The 16,105-nt window shown below is 36.4% G+C and overlaps 1 protein-coding gene across 1 annotated transcript in view; it reads left to right on the top strand.

Moving 5' to 3' along the window:
- Positions 1-5,674: 5,674 nt before the first annotated feature.
- The window catches only part of muc5.2 (mucin 5.2), a 30,694-nt gene continuing 20,263 nt past the window's right edge, over positions 5,675-16,105 (top strand). Inside the window, 26 exon segments of the mRNA XM_067436599.1 lie at positions 5,675-5,805; positions 5,893-5,961; positions 7,691-7,988; positions 8,165-8,276; positions 8,735-8,822; positions 8,920-8,999; positions 9,127-9,340; positions 9,696-9,821; positions 9,911-10,028; positions 10,113-10,251; positions 10,411-10,518; positions 10,769-10,838; positions 10,951-11,085; positions 11,300-11,467; positions 11,579-11,673; positions 11,762-11,891; positions 12,004-12,250; positions 12,363-12,403; positions 13,716-13,819; positions 13,945-14,096; positions 14,245-14,383; positions 14,482-14,592; positions 14,832-15,011; positions 15,106-15,345; positions 15,514-15,670; positions 15,826-15,957. Coding sequence (XP_067292700.1) covers positions 5,712-5,805; positions 5,893-5,961; positions 7,691-7,988; positions 8,165-8,276; positions 8,735-8,822; positions 8,920-8,999; positions 9,127-9,340; positions 9,696-9,821; positions 9,911-10,028; positions 10,113-10,251; positions 10,411-10,518; positions 10,769-10,838; positions 10,951-11,085; positions 11,300-11,467; positions 11,579-11,673; positions 11,762-11,891; positions 12,004-12,250; positions 12,363-12,403; positions 13,716-13,819; positions 13,945-14,096; positions 14,245-14,383; positions 14,482-14,592; positions 14,832-15,011; positions 15,106-15,345; positions 15,514-15,670; positions 15,826-15,957 — 3,547 coding nt within the window. The 5' untranslated portion in view covers positions 5,675-5,711.

The following is a 16,105-nucleotide window of genomic DNA, read 5'->3' as shown; positions in this document are numbered from 1 at the left end:
CCACCCTCTAATCAGCAAAGGCTTTTAAATGGTCTTTCAGTCTAGTTCTGTAGGCTACACTATAATGGGGAAGACTGCTGACTAGACAGTTCTCCAAAAGACGATCATTGGCACCTTGCACAAGAAGGGCAAGACACAAAAGGTCATTGCAAAAGAGGCTGGCTGTTCACAGAGCACTGTGTCCAAGCACATTAATAGAGAGGTGAAAGGAAGGAAAATATGGGGTAGAAAAATTTGTACAAGCATTAGGATAACCGCACCCTGGAGAGGACTGAGAAACAAAACCCATTCAACATGCGGGGGAGATTCACAAAGAGTGGACTGCAGTGAGTGCTTCAAGAATCACTACACACAGATGTATGTAAGACATGCTGTCACATTCCTTGTGTCAAGCCACTCTTAAACAACAGACAGCATCAGAGGCGTGTCGTCTGGGCTAAAGACAAAAAGGACTGCTGAGTGGTCCAAAGTTATGTTCTCTGATGAAAGTAAATTTAGCATTTCCTTTGGAAATCAGGGTCCCAGAGTCTGGAGGAAGAAAAGAGAGGCACATAATCCACGTTGCTTGAGGTCTAGTGTGAAGTTTCCAAAGTCAGTGATGGTTTGGGGTGCCATGTCATTTGCTGGTTTTGGTCCTCTGAGGTCCAAGGTCAACGCAGCCGTATACCAGAAAGTTTTAGAGCACTTCATGCTTCCTGCTGCTGACCAACTTTATGGAGATGCTGATTTCATTTTCCAACAGGACTTGGCACCTGCTCACAGTGCCAAAGCAACCAGTACCTGGTTTAAGGACCATGGTATCCCTGTTCTTTATTGGCCAGCAAACTCGCCTGACCTTAATCAGGCCTGGCCACTATCAGAGCAACCTGGGCTCTCATAACACCTGAGCAGAGCCACAGACTGATCGACTCCATGCCTCGCCGCACTGCTGCAGTAATTCAGGCAAAACGAGCCCCAACTAAATATTGAGTGCTGTACATGCTCATACTTTTCATGTTCATACTTTTCAGTTAGCCAAGATTTCTAAAAATCCTTTCTTTGTATTGATCTTAAGTAATATTCTAATTTTTTGAGATACTGAATTTAGGATTTTCCTTAGTTGTCAGTTATAATCATCAAAATTAAAAGAAATAAACATTTGAAATATATCAGTCTGTGTGTAATGAATGAATATAATATACAAGTTGCACTTTTTGAATGGAATTAGTGGAATAAATCAATTTTTTGATGATATTCTAATTATATGACCAGCACATATATAGTTATAGCCACCTAATATAAAGTGGGTCCATTTTTACCAATAATTTATTAATTTCAACATCTAGAACATTATTAAAATCAAAAGTTGTGTCTGTTAATATTATTTAATGGACCTGAGCTAACATGAACTAGCAAATAACAGCTGTTGAATATTAAGAAAGACTGTAAATACTGTAACAAATGTATTGCTTCTTGTTCGTGTAATGCATTAACTAATGCGACTTGGTGTAAGGGATGGCAAGTTTATTTGTATAGCTCATTTCATACCCAATTGCTATTCAAAGTGCTTTACATAGAAATTAATTAAAATAGTGATAACATAAGCCTATGTATGAGAAATAAGAATACCATGTATAAGAATTAAAATAAACACAAGGATAATTAAAACAGTTGTAAAGATAATTAAATAATAATAAAAAATAAAATAAAATGGTAAAATACACAATAGTGGTCAGAAATAAAAATAAAGCATCCTTCAGTTTACAGTCTACATACAGGTGTAACAGGTTACCTTCTAATTTGTATAAACAAACCTGAATTAACAATGAACAATAGTATATTTATTGATTAATATTAACCTGAATTAATAAATGCTGTAAATAACCCTATTTTTTAATACAGGATACCTATGCAATAACTATAGGTGCCGCATCCTGCAAAGTTCAGTTCCAGCCCTAATCAAACACCCTTGAACCAGTTAGAAACATTTGAAATTTTGACAGGTGTGTTCAGATCTCCAGGAACAGGATTGGATAACCCTCCAATAACTAACGTTAACAAACTGACATCAAACCTGAATAATGTGAAGGAAACCCCGAAACTCAAAACGGAAATGCTGAAAGTGAAACTTAAGTGAATTTATAGACCGTAATAATGTAATTATTACTTGTATAGTACTTGAGTATAGACTTGTATAGTCTAAGACTACAAGTCCTTGAACGTGCATTTATTTGAACATTTACATTTTAAAAAACAACTGAAACTAGACCTAAACATGTATTTGCACATGTCGTGCACATATCCACGATTAATCATTGTATGCTAAATACATATCATATTACATTTTTCTGATATGTAATACCAACACATACCTGACCAACTAATCTATTGTTAAGGAAATAATTGAATAATGCTATTAACTTACTTTAATATGGTAGAATCAAATTCATTTTTAAAACGAGCAGCCTCTGACATGAAGCTGACCATGAAAATAGAAAAGACAATGTTTGCACATTCAATATGTTTGACACATTCCCATATGTTTGCTGTTGCATTTAGAAAGATCTTCAGTCGTAAGAGGTTTCAAAGAACTAACCCTTAAACATGTCAAACAGGCCGAGATGAAGCTCTGAGTACACAACTCTGGTGGAAGGCTATTGAATCAGGTACTGTTCATATATGCCTTTGGTTCATGTCATAGTATTGATTTATGATGCAAGTATTGTTTGACTGTCAAAATTAAAATGTCAAATCGAGTTTAGCTGATTAGTTAATCAAAACAACCCTAATTAAACGAAACATGAAGGTGGCACTTCAACAATTGCTCTGATGGCAGGGAAATGTGTTCGCAATGAAGCAGAAAATGACTAATTTGATCATACAGTGCTCTGGGTAAGCCATAGTGCTGCCATATTGAATTTTGCCATGAAAAAAATGTTGGATTTTACCAATGCTTTGTTGCATTGTGATGAAAATTGGTACATATGAATCACGCCCCAAAAGTAACTGAGAAAAATGGGCACAGTGCTACCAAGAGGTTAAAAAGTATCTTTCCTTAAAGCTGAAGCCCACAAGTTTCTGTTTGAATTATAATTTTTACGCTTTACGTTTGGATTTTTCTGGATTACAATCCACAATCAAAATGATACATTTAATTATTCCAGCTGCTGTGTGAAAATGGCTTCAAATATACATGCGATACAGACTAGCCGGGATGCCTTCTTTATGTATACAGAACACATTTTTTTGTTTATATGACGTTATGCAATATGACACAAGGGGCGCCATGCTCAAATTTCCCGCGGAAAGCTACCAGTAGCTACCAGCTCAAATTACATTATTACAAGTTTACCGTTGCAAATGGGGCTAAGGTAAGGAGATAGTTTTGAACACTGGCTTGTTATGTAGGCCTGCTTGCTCAAAAATGTATTTTGCATAATTTTTAACCAAAAAGCATTAATTTTTCTTTAATTAGCCTACTTTTTAATTTCTTAAATCGTTGTGAGCGTGGGCTTCTTCTTCAAAGTCAAGCCGAGTCAATTCATTTGTCTAGGCAACAGTTTGGCATTTTGTTTGTTTTGTTAATTTGTTACTGTAACAATGCCTTGATATTATTTTGATGGCAGCGCAACTAAATGCTAAAATGTTATGTAAGGGATAATGTACATCCAGCTATTTTTTATCACAGAATTAACCCTGACCGTTTGATCAGGACGGTCTTGCATCAGGGGTTTATTCTGCGATAACAACTGACTATTATCCATTATAGGTCCATTACCCCGCTTATTACGGTGCGTTTTCTAGCCAAATAAGTAAATAATTAGATATGAAATATTGATCTGAGTCTAAATGTTTTATTAGGTCTTTAAATTTAAAGCTTCCGCGAAAAAAAGGATTTGCTACTCTGAAAAAAAAACATTGAACATTTTGTAGTGACTGATCACAAAGTTTTCAGTTGGCCAAATTGAATTTCTGTGAATTGATGCAATTTCATTAACTGAAATTCAATTTGGCCAACTGAAAAGTTTAGATGTGATCAATCACTGGAAAATGTTCAATTGGAGACCTGAATTTTTTTCAGTGTAACTAGATAGAAATTTGATGCGTACGGTACAGTCATACTACTAGGCTATTACATTGTATTTCACAACATACATAATTATGGGGATAAGCTATATTGATTCAAATCTTACCTGTTTGTTATCTTATAATTGTGTGAAACAAGAGAGCGAGTTTGTGATGCCGGAGGACATAATACACAAATATTGATTTGAGGTTTAAAATTTTATGAGCTCACCAAGCATAAAACTTTTGTAAGGAAAAACTGTTCCTAGCAAGCTTTCAGTGACAGTTACCCAGATGAGCCTGTGTTATTAGCTTTTACTGGTTGTTATATGTGAATAATGTACTCAGTAAAAAAACAAACAAAAAAAGTTTCAAATTTAAAAAAGCTGCCTTTAAATTTTTAGCTTAGTCAACTCAAATATCCAAGCTGCCACTTGTACAACTTCACATTTCAAAGTTGACTAAACTTAAACATTTTAAGGCAGCATGACCACTTACTTTTTTTAAAATAGCTATTTTTACAGTGTATCACTTGAAGGCGTGATTGACCAATCAGAATCAAGTATTATGCTTAGGCCCTATGCCTAAATACCTAAAAATGTTTTTTTTTTACAGCTCTACTTACATTTGTTAACATTATTTATTTTAAGAAATGCAAGAAAATAGATATCATATTGCATATGGCATTGGCATTTTTAATTCTGATGGCTATTCTGGTAACACTTAACAATAATTTGCGTTAACTAACAATGAGCAATAAATATGTTACATTGTTTAATAATCTTTGTTAACATTAGTGATAAAAAAATTTGTGCTGTGAAATCCAAAATAAAAGTTAAGAGTTTATATAATATATGTGTGTGTACTGTGTATAATTAGTATATTTGAACACATATGTATATATTTAAGAAATACTTGCGTATGTAATGTATATAATTTATATTATATATAAATATTTTATAAATAAAAATGACATATATTTCTTATTTATATGAATGAGTATGTATTCAAATTTACATAATAATTATACGCAATATATTATGTAAACACAAACTTTATTTTGGATGCGATTAATCATTTTGATAGCACTATAAAAATACAACTGCTTATTGTTAGCTCTTGTTATTTCATTATTAAGGGACAAATTTTAAATGCAAAAACGTAAATGTTGAAATTAACATTAAGATTAATAAATGTTAATTCAGCTTAATTAATGTAGTTAACCAATGTTAACAAATGACTCATTATTGAAAAGTGTTACCGGTATTCTGTTACTAGAACAGCAGAAAGACTAAATTTGACTGAAAATAGTAAAATCATGTTCGGTGAAAAATGTTCTTAGACAATTAAATAAATGAAATAGCTAAGTGAAATATATTTCATATTAGAGATGAGTCAAGCCACATCCTTGTTAAGCCCAATTCAAACAAGCGATAAATTAATCATTGTGTGACTGAATGTCATTCTCATCATTGAGATGCAGTTTGTTTAATCTCAAATACCAACTAAGACATTAAATATTTATTTGTTTCAAGTATCTACCAAGCCCAAGGCCAAATTCAAGCCATGGGTCCACCCTCTGATCACAAACTACATTCATCCAAAGCAAACTAATAGCCATTATATAAGGACAAGTGCTGACAGTCAGCTCACATTAGATTTTGAGGATGATTGTTGTCTCCATGGGGACTGTGAGGATGTCCCAGATGTGGATGCTGAGATGGGTCATCCTATTGGTTGGGCTGCAGTCCATACAAGCAAGTAAGCAGACAAAAACTGAACAAAAATGTAAGAAAAGCTCAAAATTCTTAAAATGAACATTCAAAAAATCATTTTCTATGCTTTAAGACTTCGTGGTCGATTATGGGGACAGTATGAACAATCCTATGGACTTTACCTTATCACCAACAACTACAGGTAAATATTGAATTATGTTGATATGTATGTATAATACAAGACATATTGATTGCATTGATATAAAGAGATTTGTAATGAAAATTTTTTTTTTAAAAAAGTGTGCAGTAATAAATACAACCTAATATGTATTTTTCTCTAAATTACAAAATGTAATATTTTAATATAAAAAATATATTATTACTTTAATATGAATTTAATAAATCATAACCTTACAAGATGTTTACCATGGTTGCAAGGTCAAGGACAAAAGTACCTAAAATAGAATAGGAATAGAAAGTTAAATTAATTTAAATTTAAATTATTTAATTAGTTAGTATTATTAGAAATTTTGAGACTTCCTAATGTATATAATTGTGAATAAAGTAATAATTATGATGTATGTACCACTTTTACTATAAACACACATTATTTAGCACTTACAAAGTTCAGTAACACCACGTTAGAAATATGCATACAGCAAATATATTATTACTTTTTGAGGTGTACTCATATTTGAGTAGGTAAAAATTGGTAACACTTTATGGTGACACTTTATTTTACATTGTCTTTGTTACGTATGTTACATGCAGTTACTATAGTAATGACTATGCATAATTACATGGAACTAAACCAATCCTAACTCTAATCCTAACCCTATAGTAAGTACATGTAGTACTTGGTGCATAAATGTATCATTACAGTGTAACAAAGACACCTTTAAATAAACTGTAACCCACTATTTTACGGTGTCCTTGTTAAACGTTAAATGTAGTTACTGTAGTGATAACGATAAATTATGCATAATTACGTTCAGCTAAACCTAATCCTGACCCTATAGTAAGTACATGTAGTTAATTATTACTATTTAGTATATAAATGTATAATTATGCTGTAGTGCCCCCCAGCCTCCCTGGCCAGCCCAGGGAGGGTGCCTCGTTCCTGGGCACAGTCAAATCCTTTGTCCCTCTCGAGGTCAGTTGAGAGCAAAGATGTTCCAGAAATGGACTGCCTGGGTATTGTCGAGGAGGGGAAAAAAATCATTTTAAAAGGTGGTGGAGAATCTAGTTTCCACCTCGGTGGAGGTGAGGATCAGGTAGACCTGGGACCGGCATGCCCAGAGAATGGGCACTGTGTGCGGGGTGAGACTTTCAGTAACCCCCTGGATCTGTTCAGAGATCCATACTCACAGAGCAGGGCGGGCATCCCAAGAGGATGCACCGTCCTGGGCATGCTAGGGGTGAAAGACACCATGGAGGAAATTCCTCCTATAAAATAAACTGGGTAACACGATACATATACATACTATAGTAATAACAGTAAATCATGCATAATTATGAAGTAACTATCCATTACCATATAACTCTATAGTAAGTACATGTAGTTAAATAATATTACTTAGAATCTGTTTGAGTAATTAAATTGTAACTACGTCACCTTAAAATAAAGTGTAACCAAATAAAGTGTGCCCAATATACGTATAACAACTGCCCCTATAATGGGGCATTTGCTACACTGTGACACTGCATCAGTCTTTGAATGCGAAGGAAAATGTTTTAATGTTAATAAAATATGACAACAGTTTTCCCTTTTCTCTGTTATATTTAGTTTTTCCCACCATGACGACTGTGATGGTAACAAAAGGTATTTAATTTCATGCTGCATAATTTTAAGCTTGTGCAGCTTTATTCAGTTATTACACTTTAGAAACTAAATTGTGTATTTTTGCTCACTGAAACTATTTACCGTAGAGTTTTATATTTATAAACTTTCTCTCTTGCTTCAGTCGAGCCAAATCCTGATCATCAGTCCACGATCTGCAGCACATGGGGAAATTTCCACTTCAAGACATTTGATGGTCATTTCTTTCAAGTGCCAGACACGTGCAACTACGTTCTGGCGGTGATGTGTGACAGCGCATCATCTGATTTTAACATCCAAATGCAAAGAGAGACTGTAAATGGCTCAATCACTTTCAGTACAGTCACAATAAAGCTGGAGGGGACAATCATCAGAATCACTAATGGCGACATCACTATGGACAATCAAGCGTGAGTTGATATTTGCTTGGTTTTACATGACTAACTGCTGCAAAGTGCAGCTTTGTAAACTCATATTAATTAAGAGACAACACTGGATATTAGTGCTGACTGAAAAGGGTGAAAAATGTGCACCTAAAATTTCTACAATTATATACAAAAACGTTTTTTTACACTTTTTCTTACAGGGTGTCTGTTCCAATCAATCAGAATGGAATTAAAATCGAGGGAAGCCAAACAAGTATTAAGATCTCCAAATATGGATTGACTGTCCTTTGGGAAGAGGACAACTCTGTATTGGTATGATTTAACATTATCTTGTGGTGTAAATACTAATGAGCCAAGTATGAGTTCAAATGAAAAGTGTAAAACTGATTTGATTAAATCTTTTGATAGCAGTAAAGAAAAACAAAGCAAACCTGACAAAGTGTAGGTTCTTCTTCAGAATGAGTCAAGATGAATCCATAACCCTATGATGAAATTAGACACACCCTTTAAGACATTATATTTGTTTGCACACAATTATTAAGACTAGGAAAATTAAACATCAAACAGGATATCAGTTCTACAAATCATAAAGCAAATATTAATAGTCTAAGTAAGCCACAATGAACCAACAGGTTTCCATCCGTATCTGACAGTTCAATGTTGATTTTAATAAGTGTGTTTGTACTCTCCATAAATAAACATTATGACAGACTCATTCTGAGAAAATAAACTGCATTTGTCTGACATTCTTATTATATGATGTTCCCTAGATTGAACTTGCAGAGAAGTACAGAGGTCAGACCTGTGGACTCTGTGGAAACTACAACGGCAACAAAAATGACGATATTTCTGAAAACGGTAAACCTGATGTTTTGATCAAATGATCTAGAATTTTATTTTATTTTATGTTATTTTGAATTGAATGCCAGGCGTTAACCAGCTAAATCCCTCTCAGGTCCGGCCACATGGAAGGTGTCCACACCAACTGAATCCTGCGAGGACGTTATACTTCCACCCATGGATCAGTGCAACAAGGTAGGAGAAAAAAAAATCAAGATTTTATAATGATTTGACCAGATTTTGGGCTGATATTTTTTATATATATTTGTTTTGCCTCATTTGCCAATTGAAACATTGCTTTCAATCATTTATTTCTTTTTAGAATACAAGCGTTTGCCAGCAGTATCTCAGCAGTCCAGGGTTTAGTGACTGCTACAATGTGCTGGACATGAGTTCATTTGAAAAAGCCTGTGTGGACGACCTGTGCCGATGTTACGCCGATCACGACTGTCTCTGCAACACGCTGACGGAGATTTCACGAGAGTGCACACATGCTGGAGGAAAACCAGGAACATGGAGGACAGAACAGCTCTGTCGTGAGTATCATTTCTGGAAGATGAATAGAAAAGAAAAGAAATCGTCTCAGGTTACGTATGTAACCATGGTTCCCTGAGAGGGAACGAGACGCTGCGTCGAAACGCTAGGGGACGCCTAGCGTTTCGACGCAGCTCGAAGTTCCCTTGAGTTAGGGAACGTCTCAGGTTACGTATGTAACCAAGGTTCCCTGAGAGGGAACGAGTCGCTGCGTCGAAACGCTAGGCGTCCCCTGGCGTTTCGACGCAGCTCGAAGTTCCCTCGAGACAGTGGGAATAAAAGGCCATTATCACCATACCAGTTTGTGTCATGATACTGTATGGTGTGATATACTAATTGTCTTATTCTGTGGAGCAGCAAAGTCATGTCCTCTAAACTTGAAATACCTGGAATGTGGAAGTCCATGCAAGAACACCTGCTCAGACCCAAAAGCTGGTCTAATGTGTAACGATCACTGTGTGGATGGCTGCTTCTGCCCTGAAGGTAATTTTTACACAATATCAAGAGTAAAAAAAGAGGATTTTTTTCTTTCTTTCCCAATATAAATGGTATCATGCCTTCTTTTTGTAAAGGCACCGTGGAAGACGACATTGGTCGGAGTGGCTGTGTTCCTGTGAACCAGTGCCCATGTGTTCACGATGGCTCAGTATATCGTCCAGGAGAGAGTTTCAAACAAGCTTGTAAAAAATGGTAACATTTTAAATGATATAATTTATTCACATTTAAAATCCTTTACACATTTCCCCATGCTAACACTGCTACATTCTGTGCCAGTGTGTGTGCCGCGGGACACTGGACCTGTACGTACCTGGATTGTCCCGGGATCTGCTCTGTTGCGGGAGGGTCTCACGTCACCACTTATGATGGAAAGAGCTTCACCTTCAGCGGAAACTGTGACTACATCCTCACTAAGGTCTGTCAGGATATCAGATGATTCACAGATATTTCTGTTAGGGCTAAATTTACATTTATTCACAAGGTTTATATAACAATCAGGAAAGTGGGGACATTATCATTTGTACTGAATCATTAGATATAATTTGGAGGTACTTACAGTCCTTTTTTATTCCAGCACTCTAATGACAGTGATATTGCTGTCGTGGGAAATCTGGCAAAGTGTGATCCGGCTCGAACAGACACATGTCTAAACTCAGTTTCACTTGTCATCTCTGGGACCACTGTAAGTGCTAGGTTTATTTTTCCTATAATAATTGTTGCATGCTTCATTTCATATTCTAAAATAACCAAAATACTTTTGTCTGTGAGAACAGCTCCAGCTAATAATGTTCAGAATGGCACACTTGCTTTCAGCAGAGTGAACTGAACATACAACATACTTTTATACAAAAAAAAAAATCAGCAAAAACCTCCAAGATGCAATTACAAAACATAATTTTGCTCTCTTTTTGCTGTTTTACTTATAACAACAGATTAGTTTTTCCTCCAGTGGAGTTGTGACACTGAATGGAAACAGCCCATTTAAGCTTCCTGCTACTGAAGGTGAGTTATTATAAGCATGTTACACATAAAATTAAACGTAATTAAATGCATTTCTCTGAAAAACCCAAGTCATAGGTGTTTTGTATCCTAACCACTTATTTCCTTGTCCCAGGTCCTGTGAGCATCTTCCAGCCCTCATCCTCCTTCATTATTGCTGATATGAAGAGTCTTCGTCTAGAGATCCAGTTGGCTCCAGTCATGCAGTTGTATATTGTGGCCAGCACTGAAGAGAAAGGGAAACTGAGTGGTGAGTTGTGAAAAAAATTGTGTTACAGAAGGTATAAAAGGAAAGAAATTGGTCATTTATAAAACTTAAATATTATAAACTGACCAGTGGTTAAAATGTATATTAATACAAAAACAATGTTTATGACCCCTTTAAGAAAGAACATTTAAAAAAATGTATCATAGAGGATGAATTACAGGCAACTATTTTTAATCCTACGCTTTGCTTATTTCAGGTCTGTGTGGAAACTATAATGACATCCAAACAGATGACTTTAAAACAGACTCAGGCATCATAGAGGGCACACCAATAACTTTTGTCAACTTTTGGAAGAAAAACCCATACAGCTGTCCAGATCTTGAAAACACATTTGACAACCCCTGTAGCCTGAGTGTTGACACAGGTATACACAGTATTACAAACATTAAGAAATAACAATACTATTTTAATGCATGCAATAATTTATGTTGCAAATATTTGAGAACTATGTCAAGCCTCTATTCTTTCCATTCAGAGAAACTTGCGCAAGACTGGTGTTCCCGTCTCACAAACCCAAATGGCACCTTCTCCCTATGTCATTCAGAAATATGTCCTGAAATGTACTACCAAGTGAGTGTTTTTGCACACTTTTCTCTTTTGAAATTAACTGTATATGTATAGATAACATTTAATTGCATCTGGGTTTCATCTTCTGCAGTGGTGCGTCTATGACACCTGCAAGTGTGCAGATATTAGGAAGTGTATGTGTGCGGCCGTGTCCAACTATGCCCACGCATGTGCTGCCAAAGGAGTCATTCTCCAGGGCTGGATGAATGAAGAACCCTGTGGTGAGAACATTTTGTTTGTGCAGTTCTATATAATTCATTTGAATCACATTCTGTTGATTTGGAATGAAATGAAACAATGAATCATAATACAAATATGTTTATCTGTGCTTAGTATCCGAGTGTTCAGGCAACATGAAGTACTCCTACAGCGTGAAAAGCTGTGGCAGCACCTGCCGCTCTCTCAGTGTAGAAAATAACACCTGCCAAGGGTCCTTCACACCTGTAGACGGCTGTGTCTGTTCTGAGGGAACATACCTCAACGAAGCCGGCAGCTGTGTTCCTGCTGACCTGTGTCCTTGTTACAAAGGCGACATGATCATAGAGCCATTGGGAGTGTCCTACATAGATGATGTATTATGGTATATGAGTTCCTCATTTCACATTTAGTTCATTGTTGACAGAATACTAATGACATCTCTTGACGACCATTAGTAATTACTATTTTGTAAAATGTTATATTACATATTACAGCACCTGTAAACATGGAAAATTGCACTGCACCAGTCCAGAAGGTAAGTTGCAATTTAAAGGCAAATTATAAACGATTTTTGGATTAAAATGTCCCTAGATATTTAAATAACCCTAGAACAATGTTATATATTTTGTTGATTTGTTGACCGTGTTCATCCGTCGCCAATCAATGACATCATCCCCGCATTACCCTCGATTTCCAGTTTTATTTTAATATATTATGTTTTTTATTAGACAGGTGAGCAACTGTTTGGATACATTCATCGACAGAAAACTAATCATTGTTATACATCTCAACACAGTTAGTCTTATTGTTTAAAGGGGTCCTATAATGCCCATTTTTGTCTAATGGGAAGTCTAATGTGCCCAGAGTGTGTATGTGAAGTTTTAGCTCAAAATACCCAACAGATAATTATTTATAGCATGTTAACTTTGTCACTTTTTGAGGGTGAGCAAAAACGTGCAATTTTTTGTGTCCCTTTAAATGCAAATGAGCTGCTGCTCCCACCCCTTTCCAGAAGAGGGAGGGGTTTCAAGAGCTTCTGTTAGCTGCTCCGATTAGGCACGAAAAGGATCAGTGCAATAAATAGGAAAAGATGGATACAACACCTTGAACAGACTAACAAACTGCTCTACTACAACAACTCTGTCTCTTTTCTAAAGCAGCCCAACATGGCATCACCTCCTATGTTGCGTGTTCCCGGGTGCAGGGTTTATATTAATTGTAAGGTTAGTGAAGTCACTAACCCGTGATAAAGCTTGTTGTAGTCTGTACCAGGTGTTTGTTGTAGACCTTAAAAAGTGATTTCCCTAAAAGAAAATATCTCCCTTTGCTTTGAACTTACTGAGGTGTGCAACAAATGTCTAATAGTCGCACAAAGTAGCATTGTAAAATAACTTTCAACACACTCAAATGTTTCTAATATGATAAAACGGAAAGAAGCGGAAGCGCTCGCCTGCAGTATAATAAAAGCTCCACTGCTCTCGACCCGTGTGTCGTGCTTGTCTCTCATTAGTAATCGCTCCAGCAGACTCCTTCTGCTTTACCCTGCTTCATACTACAGCAACGTTAATAAATCTTTAACACATTAGCTCATCCATAAATATGATTTCTGAACAAGTCCCACCAATTTATTTTCTAACAGCTGTAGAGGTGAAGACAACAACTCCCATTATTCCGCAAAAATCAAGGCTTCATCAAGCTACGCCTTTGTTTTGAATAAGCAACCTATAGCTGCAAAATGTACATATTGTGCTCTTAACTCTGCCACTAGCCAAATTCTAATTTGAGTTATCACTGGTATGATTTATGGTATGTTGACGTTTCCCATCTATGTGCCGTTGTGTTTGTAGAATGTGTGGCTCCAAAGGTCTTCTTCAAATGCTCAAATCATGAACCTGGAACAAAAGGGACAGAATGCCAAAGAACATGTCAGAACCAAGACCTAAACAATTGCGTGAGTTTGGATGGGGAAAGCTTAACTGACATCTCTCTGTTTTGGTTGCCACAAATGTATTTGTAAAACAGAGCTATGAAGAATCGGGGACACTGTTGGACCTTCTTGATTTGTTTTGGCTGTAGGTGAGCACAGGATGTGTATCAGGGTGTATGTGTCCAGATGACCTTCTAGCTGATGGCAATGGTGGGTGTGTGGAGAGGAAGAACTGCTCCTGTGTCCACAATGGTGTCACCTATTCACCTGGAGTTCAAATTCAAGAGGAATGTAACAACTGGTAAGTCAAAATTGATAGCAGTAGGAGAGAAATTACAGTTATACCATAACAACGTGTGAGATCATGTCTTTTCCAATATGGGAAATAATATAGGTTGTAACCATGGTGCTTTAAAGTGTTAATCTGTGAATTGCTATCTATGTTTCAGCACATGCACAAACGGGATGTGGTCTTGCACAAATAAAGAGTGTTATGGCACCTGTACCATCTTTGGCGACGGGCATTTCTTGACTTTTGATGGCAAGAGATATTCTTTCCATGGAGACTGTGAACACATCTTAGCCCATGTATGTATTTTGTCAGTTTGGGTTTTTGCCTAATTTAAGAAGAAAAAAGTCAAATTCTGACCTGACACACAACTCTTTTATTTGTGCAACTCCCTTAGGATTACTGTAAGAAAGACCAGAGTCCATATTCTTTACGCCTGGTGACAGAGAACATTCCCTGCGGCAGCAGCAACACCATTTGCTCCAAGTCCATCATTCTCTTCTTTGGGGTGAGACTTTCATTTCATAGCTCAAAATCAGCTTGACTATAATAGCATTTTAAAATGTAGAATATAGTTATAAAATTTGTGCAGTTGCTGGAGATTGAACATGTAGAAATAAATTTACATTGAAAAGTCTACGTTTCAATTTTGTTCTTGTTGTCATAATGACCTAATTAGAGAGTTTTATCCAATTACTTATGCTGTTCATTGATACATTTATTCCACTGACTACTTAAACCCCGTAGAGATACAAGATGATTTTATCAGAGGAGAATGGGATCAAAGTTGCTGAAAGCAATGGCACTGAATACCAATATCAAATCCATACTGCTGGGATATACAATGTCATAGAGGTCAAAGGTCTTTTGAACTTAATCTGGGACAATAAAACTAGTCTGATGCTCCAACTCCATCCTAAATTTAAGGTAAGCATTACCCCTACATACACAAACACACAATCACCCTTTACACTTTCCCGTTCATCCTCTGATCTTAACATCCACTTAATGTCTGTGACAGGGCAAGGTGTGTGGACTGTGTGGAAACTTTGATGGTAATGCGAATAATGACTTTGTAAAGCATGACGGAGAAGAGGTCACTGATGTAGTGGCATTTGGGAATAGCTGGAAGGTGAATCCCAGCTGCCCAGAAATGAGCAACTTGATTAACCCATGCGAAAGAAATCCACATCGGCGTGCCTGGGCTATCAAATATTGCAGCATCATCACAAGCCCTGTCTTTACAGACTGCCATTCACGTGTATGTAAAATTATAAACTTTGTGAATTCTGAAAGTTGTTGGTCTTCTGGACTTTGATTAAATGGTCAGCTTTTGTTGGTTCCACACCTGAAAAATACATTTCTTACCATTTTACAATTTAGCATAGCACATAATAGCTGAAAGTTATACTGATTTTGCTGCCTGTAGGTGGACTCTGGCCCGTACTATGATGCCTGTGAAAGGGACACCTGTGCATGTGACAGCGGGGGTGACTGTGATTGTTTCTGTACTGCAGTGGCAGCTTATGCTGCTGAATGTCGTAAAAAAGGAGCTTGTGTAGCATGGCGGACCCCAAAAATTTGCCGTGAGTCTCAATACTGTCAGAAATTGTTCGGTGCATTCAGAATTCCTATTATGCAGGTCCACACAAAATTAACTAAAAACTAAAAACTCATTACCTTGTGTTGTTTGACTACTGTTTGCTTGTCATACTGCTGACTGAATTGGTTGTTCTTGCAGCTTTATTCTGTGAGTACTACAACAACCCTTCAACTGAATGTGAGTGGCACTACAGAACCTGTGAATCGACCTGCATGAAAACTTGCAGAAACCCATCTGGAACCTGCTCTAATCAAATTCCTCTGCTGGAGGGTATGAATTATTCTTTAAAACTTTAAAAACCTGCTTTTGTACATAACGAAGTAAAATAATACTGCAAAATTATAAGTAAATTAGCATATTTCCATTGATATAATTGTTTTCCCCCTAGAGTCAAGAAACAATAGTCAATAGAAATGTA

Source organism: Pseudorasbora parva, chromosome 25 (genome assembly GCF_024679245.1).
Source record: "Pseudorasbora parva isolate DD20220531a chromosome 25, ASM2467924v1, whole genome shotgun sequence".
Classification (NCBI taxonomy): Eukaryota; Metazoa; Chordata; class Actinopteri; order Cypriniformes; family Gobionidae; genus Pseudorasbora; species Pseudorasbora parva.
The sequence above is the reverse complement of the archived record's forward strand: the minus strand, read 5'-3'. Positions and strand labels throughout refer to the sequence as shown.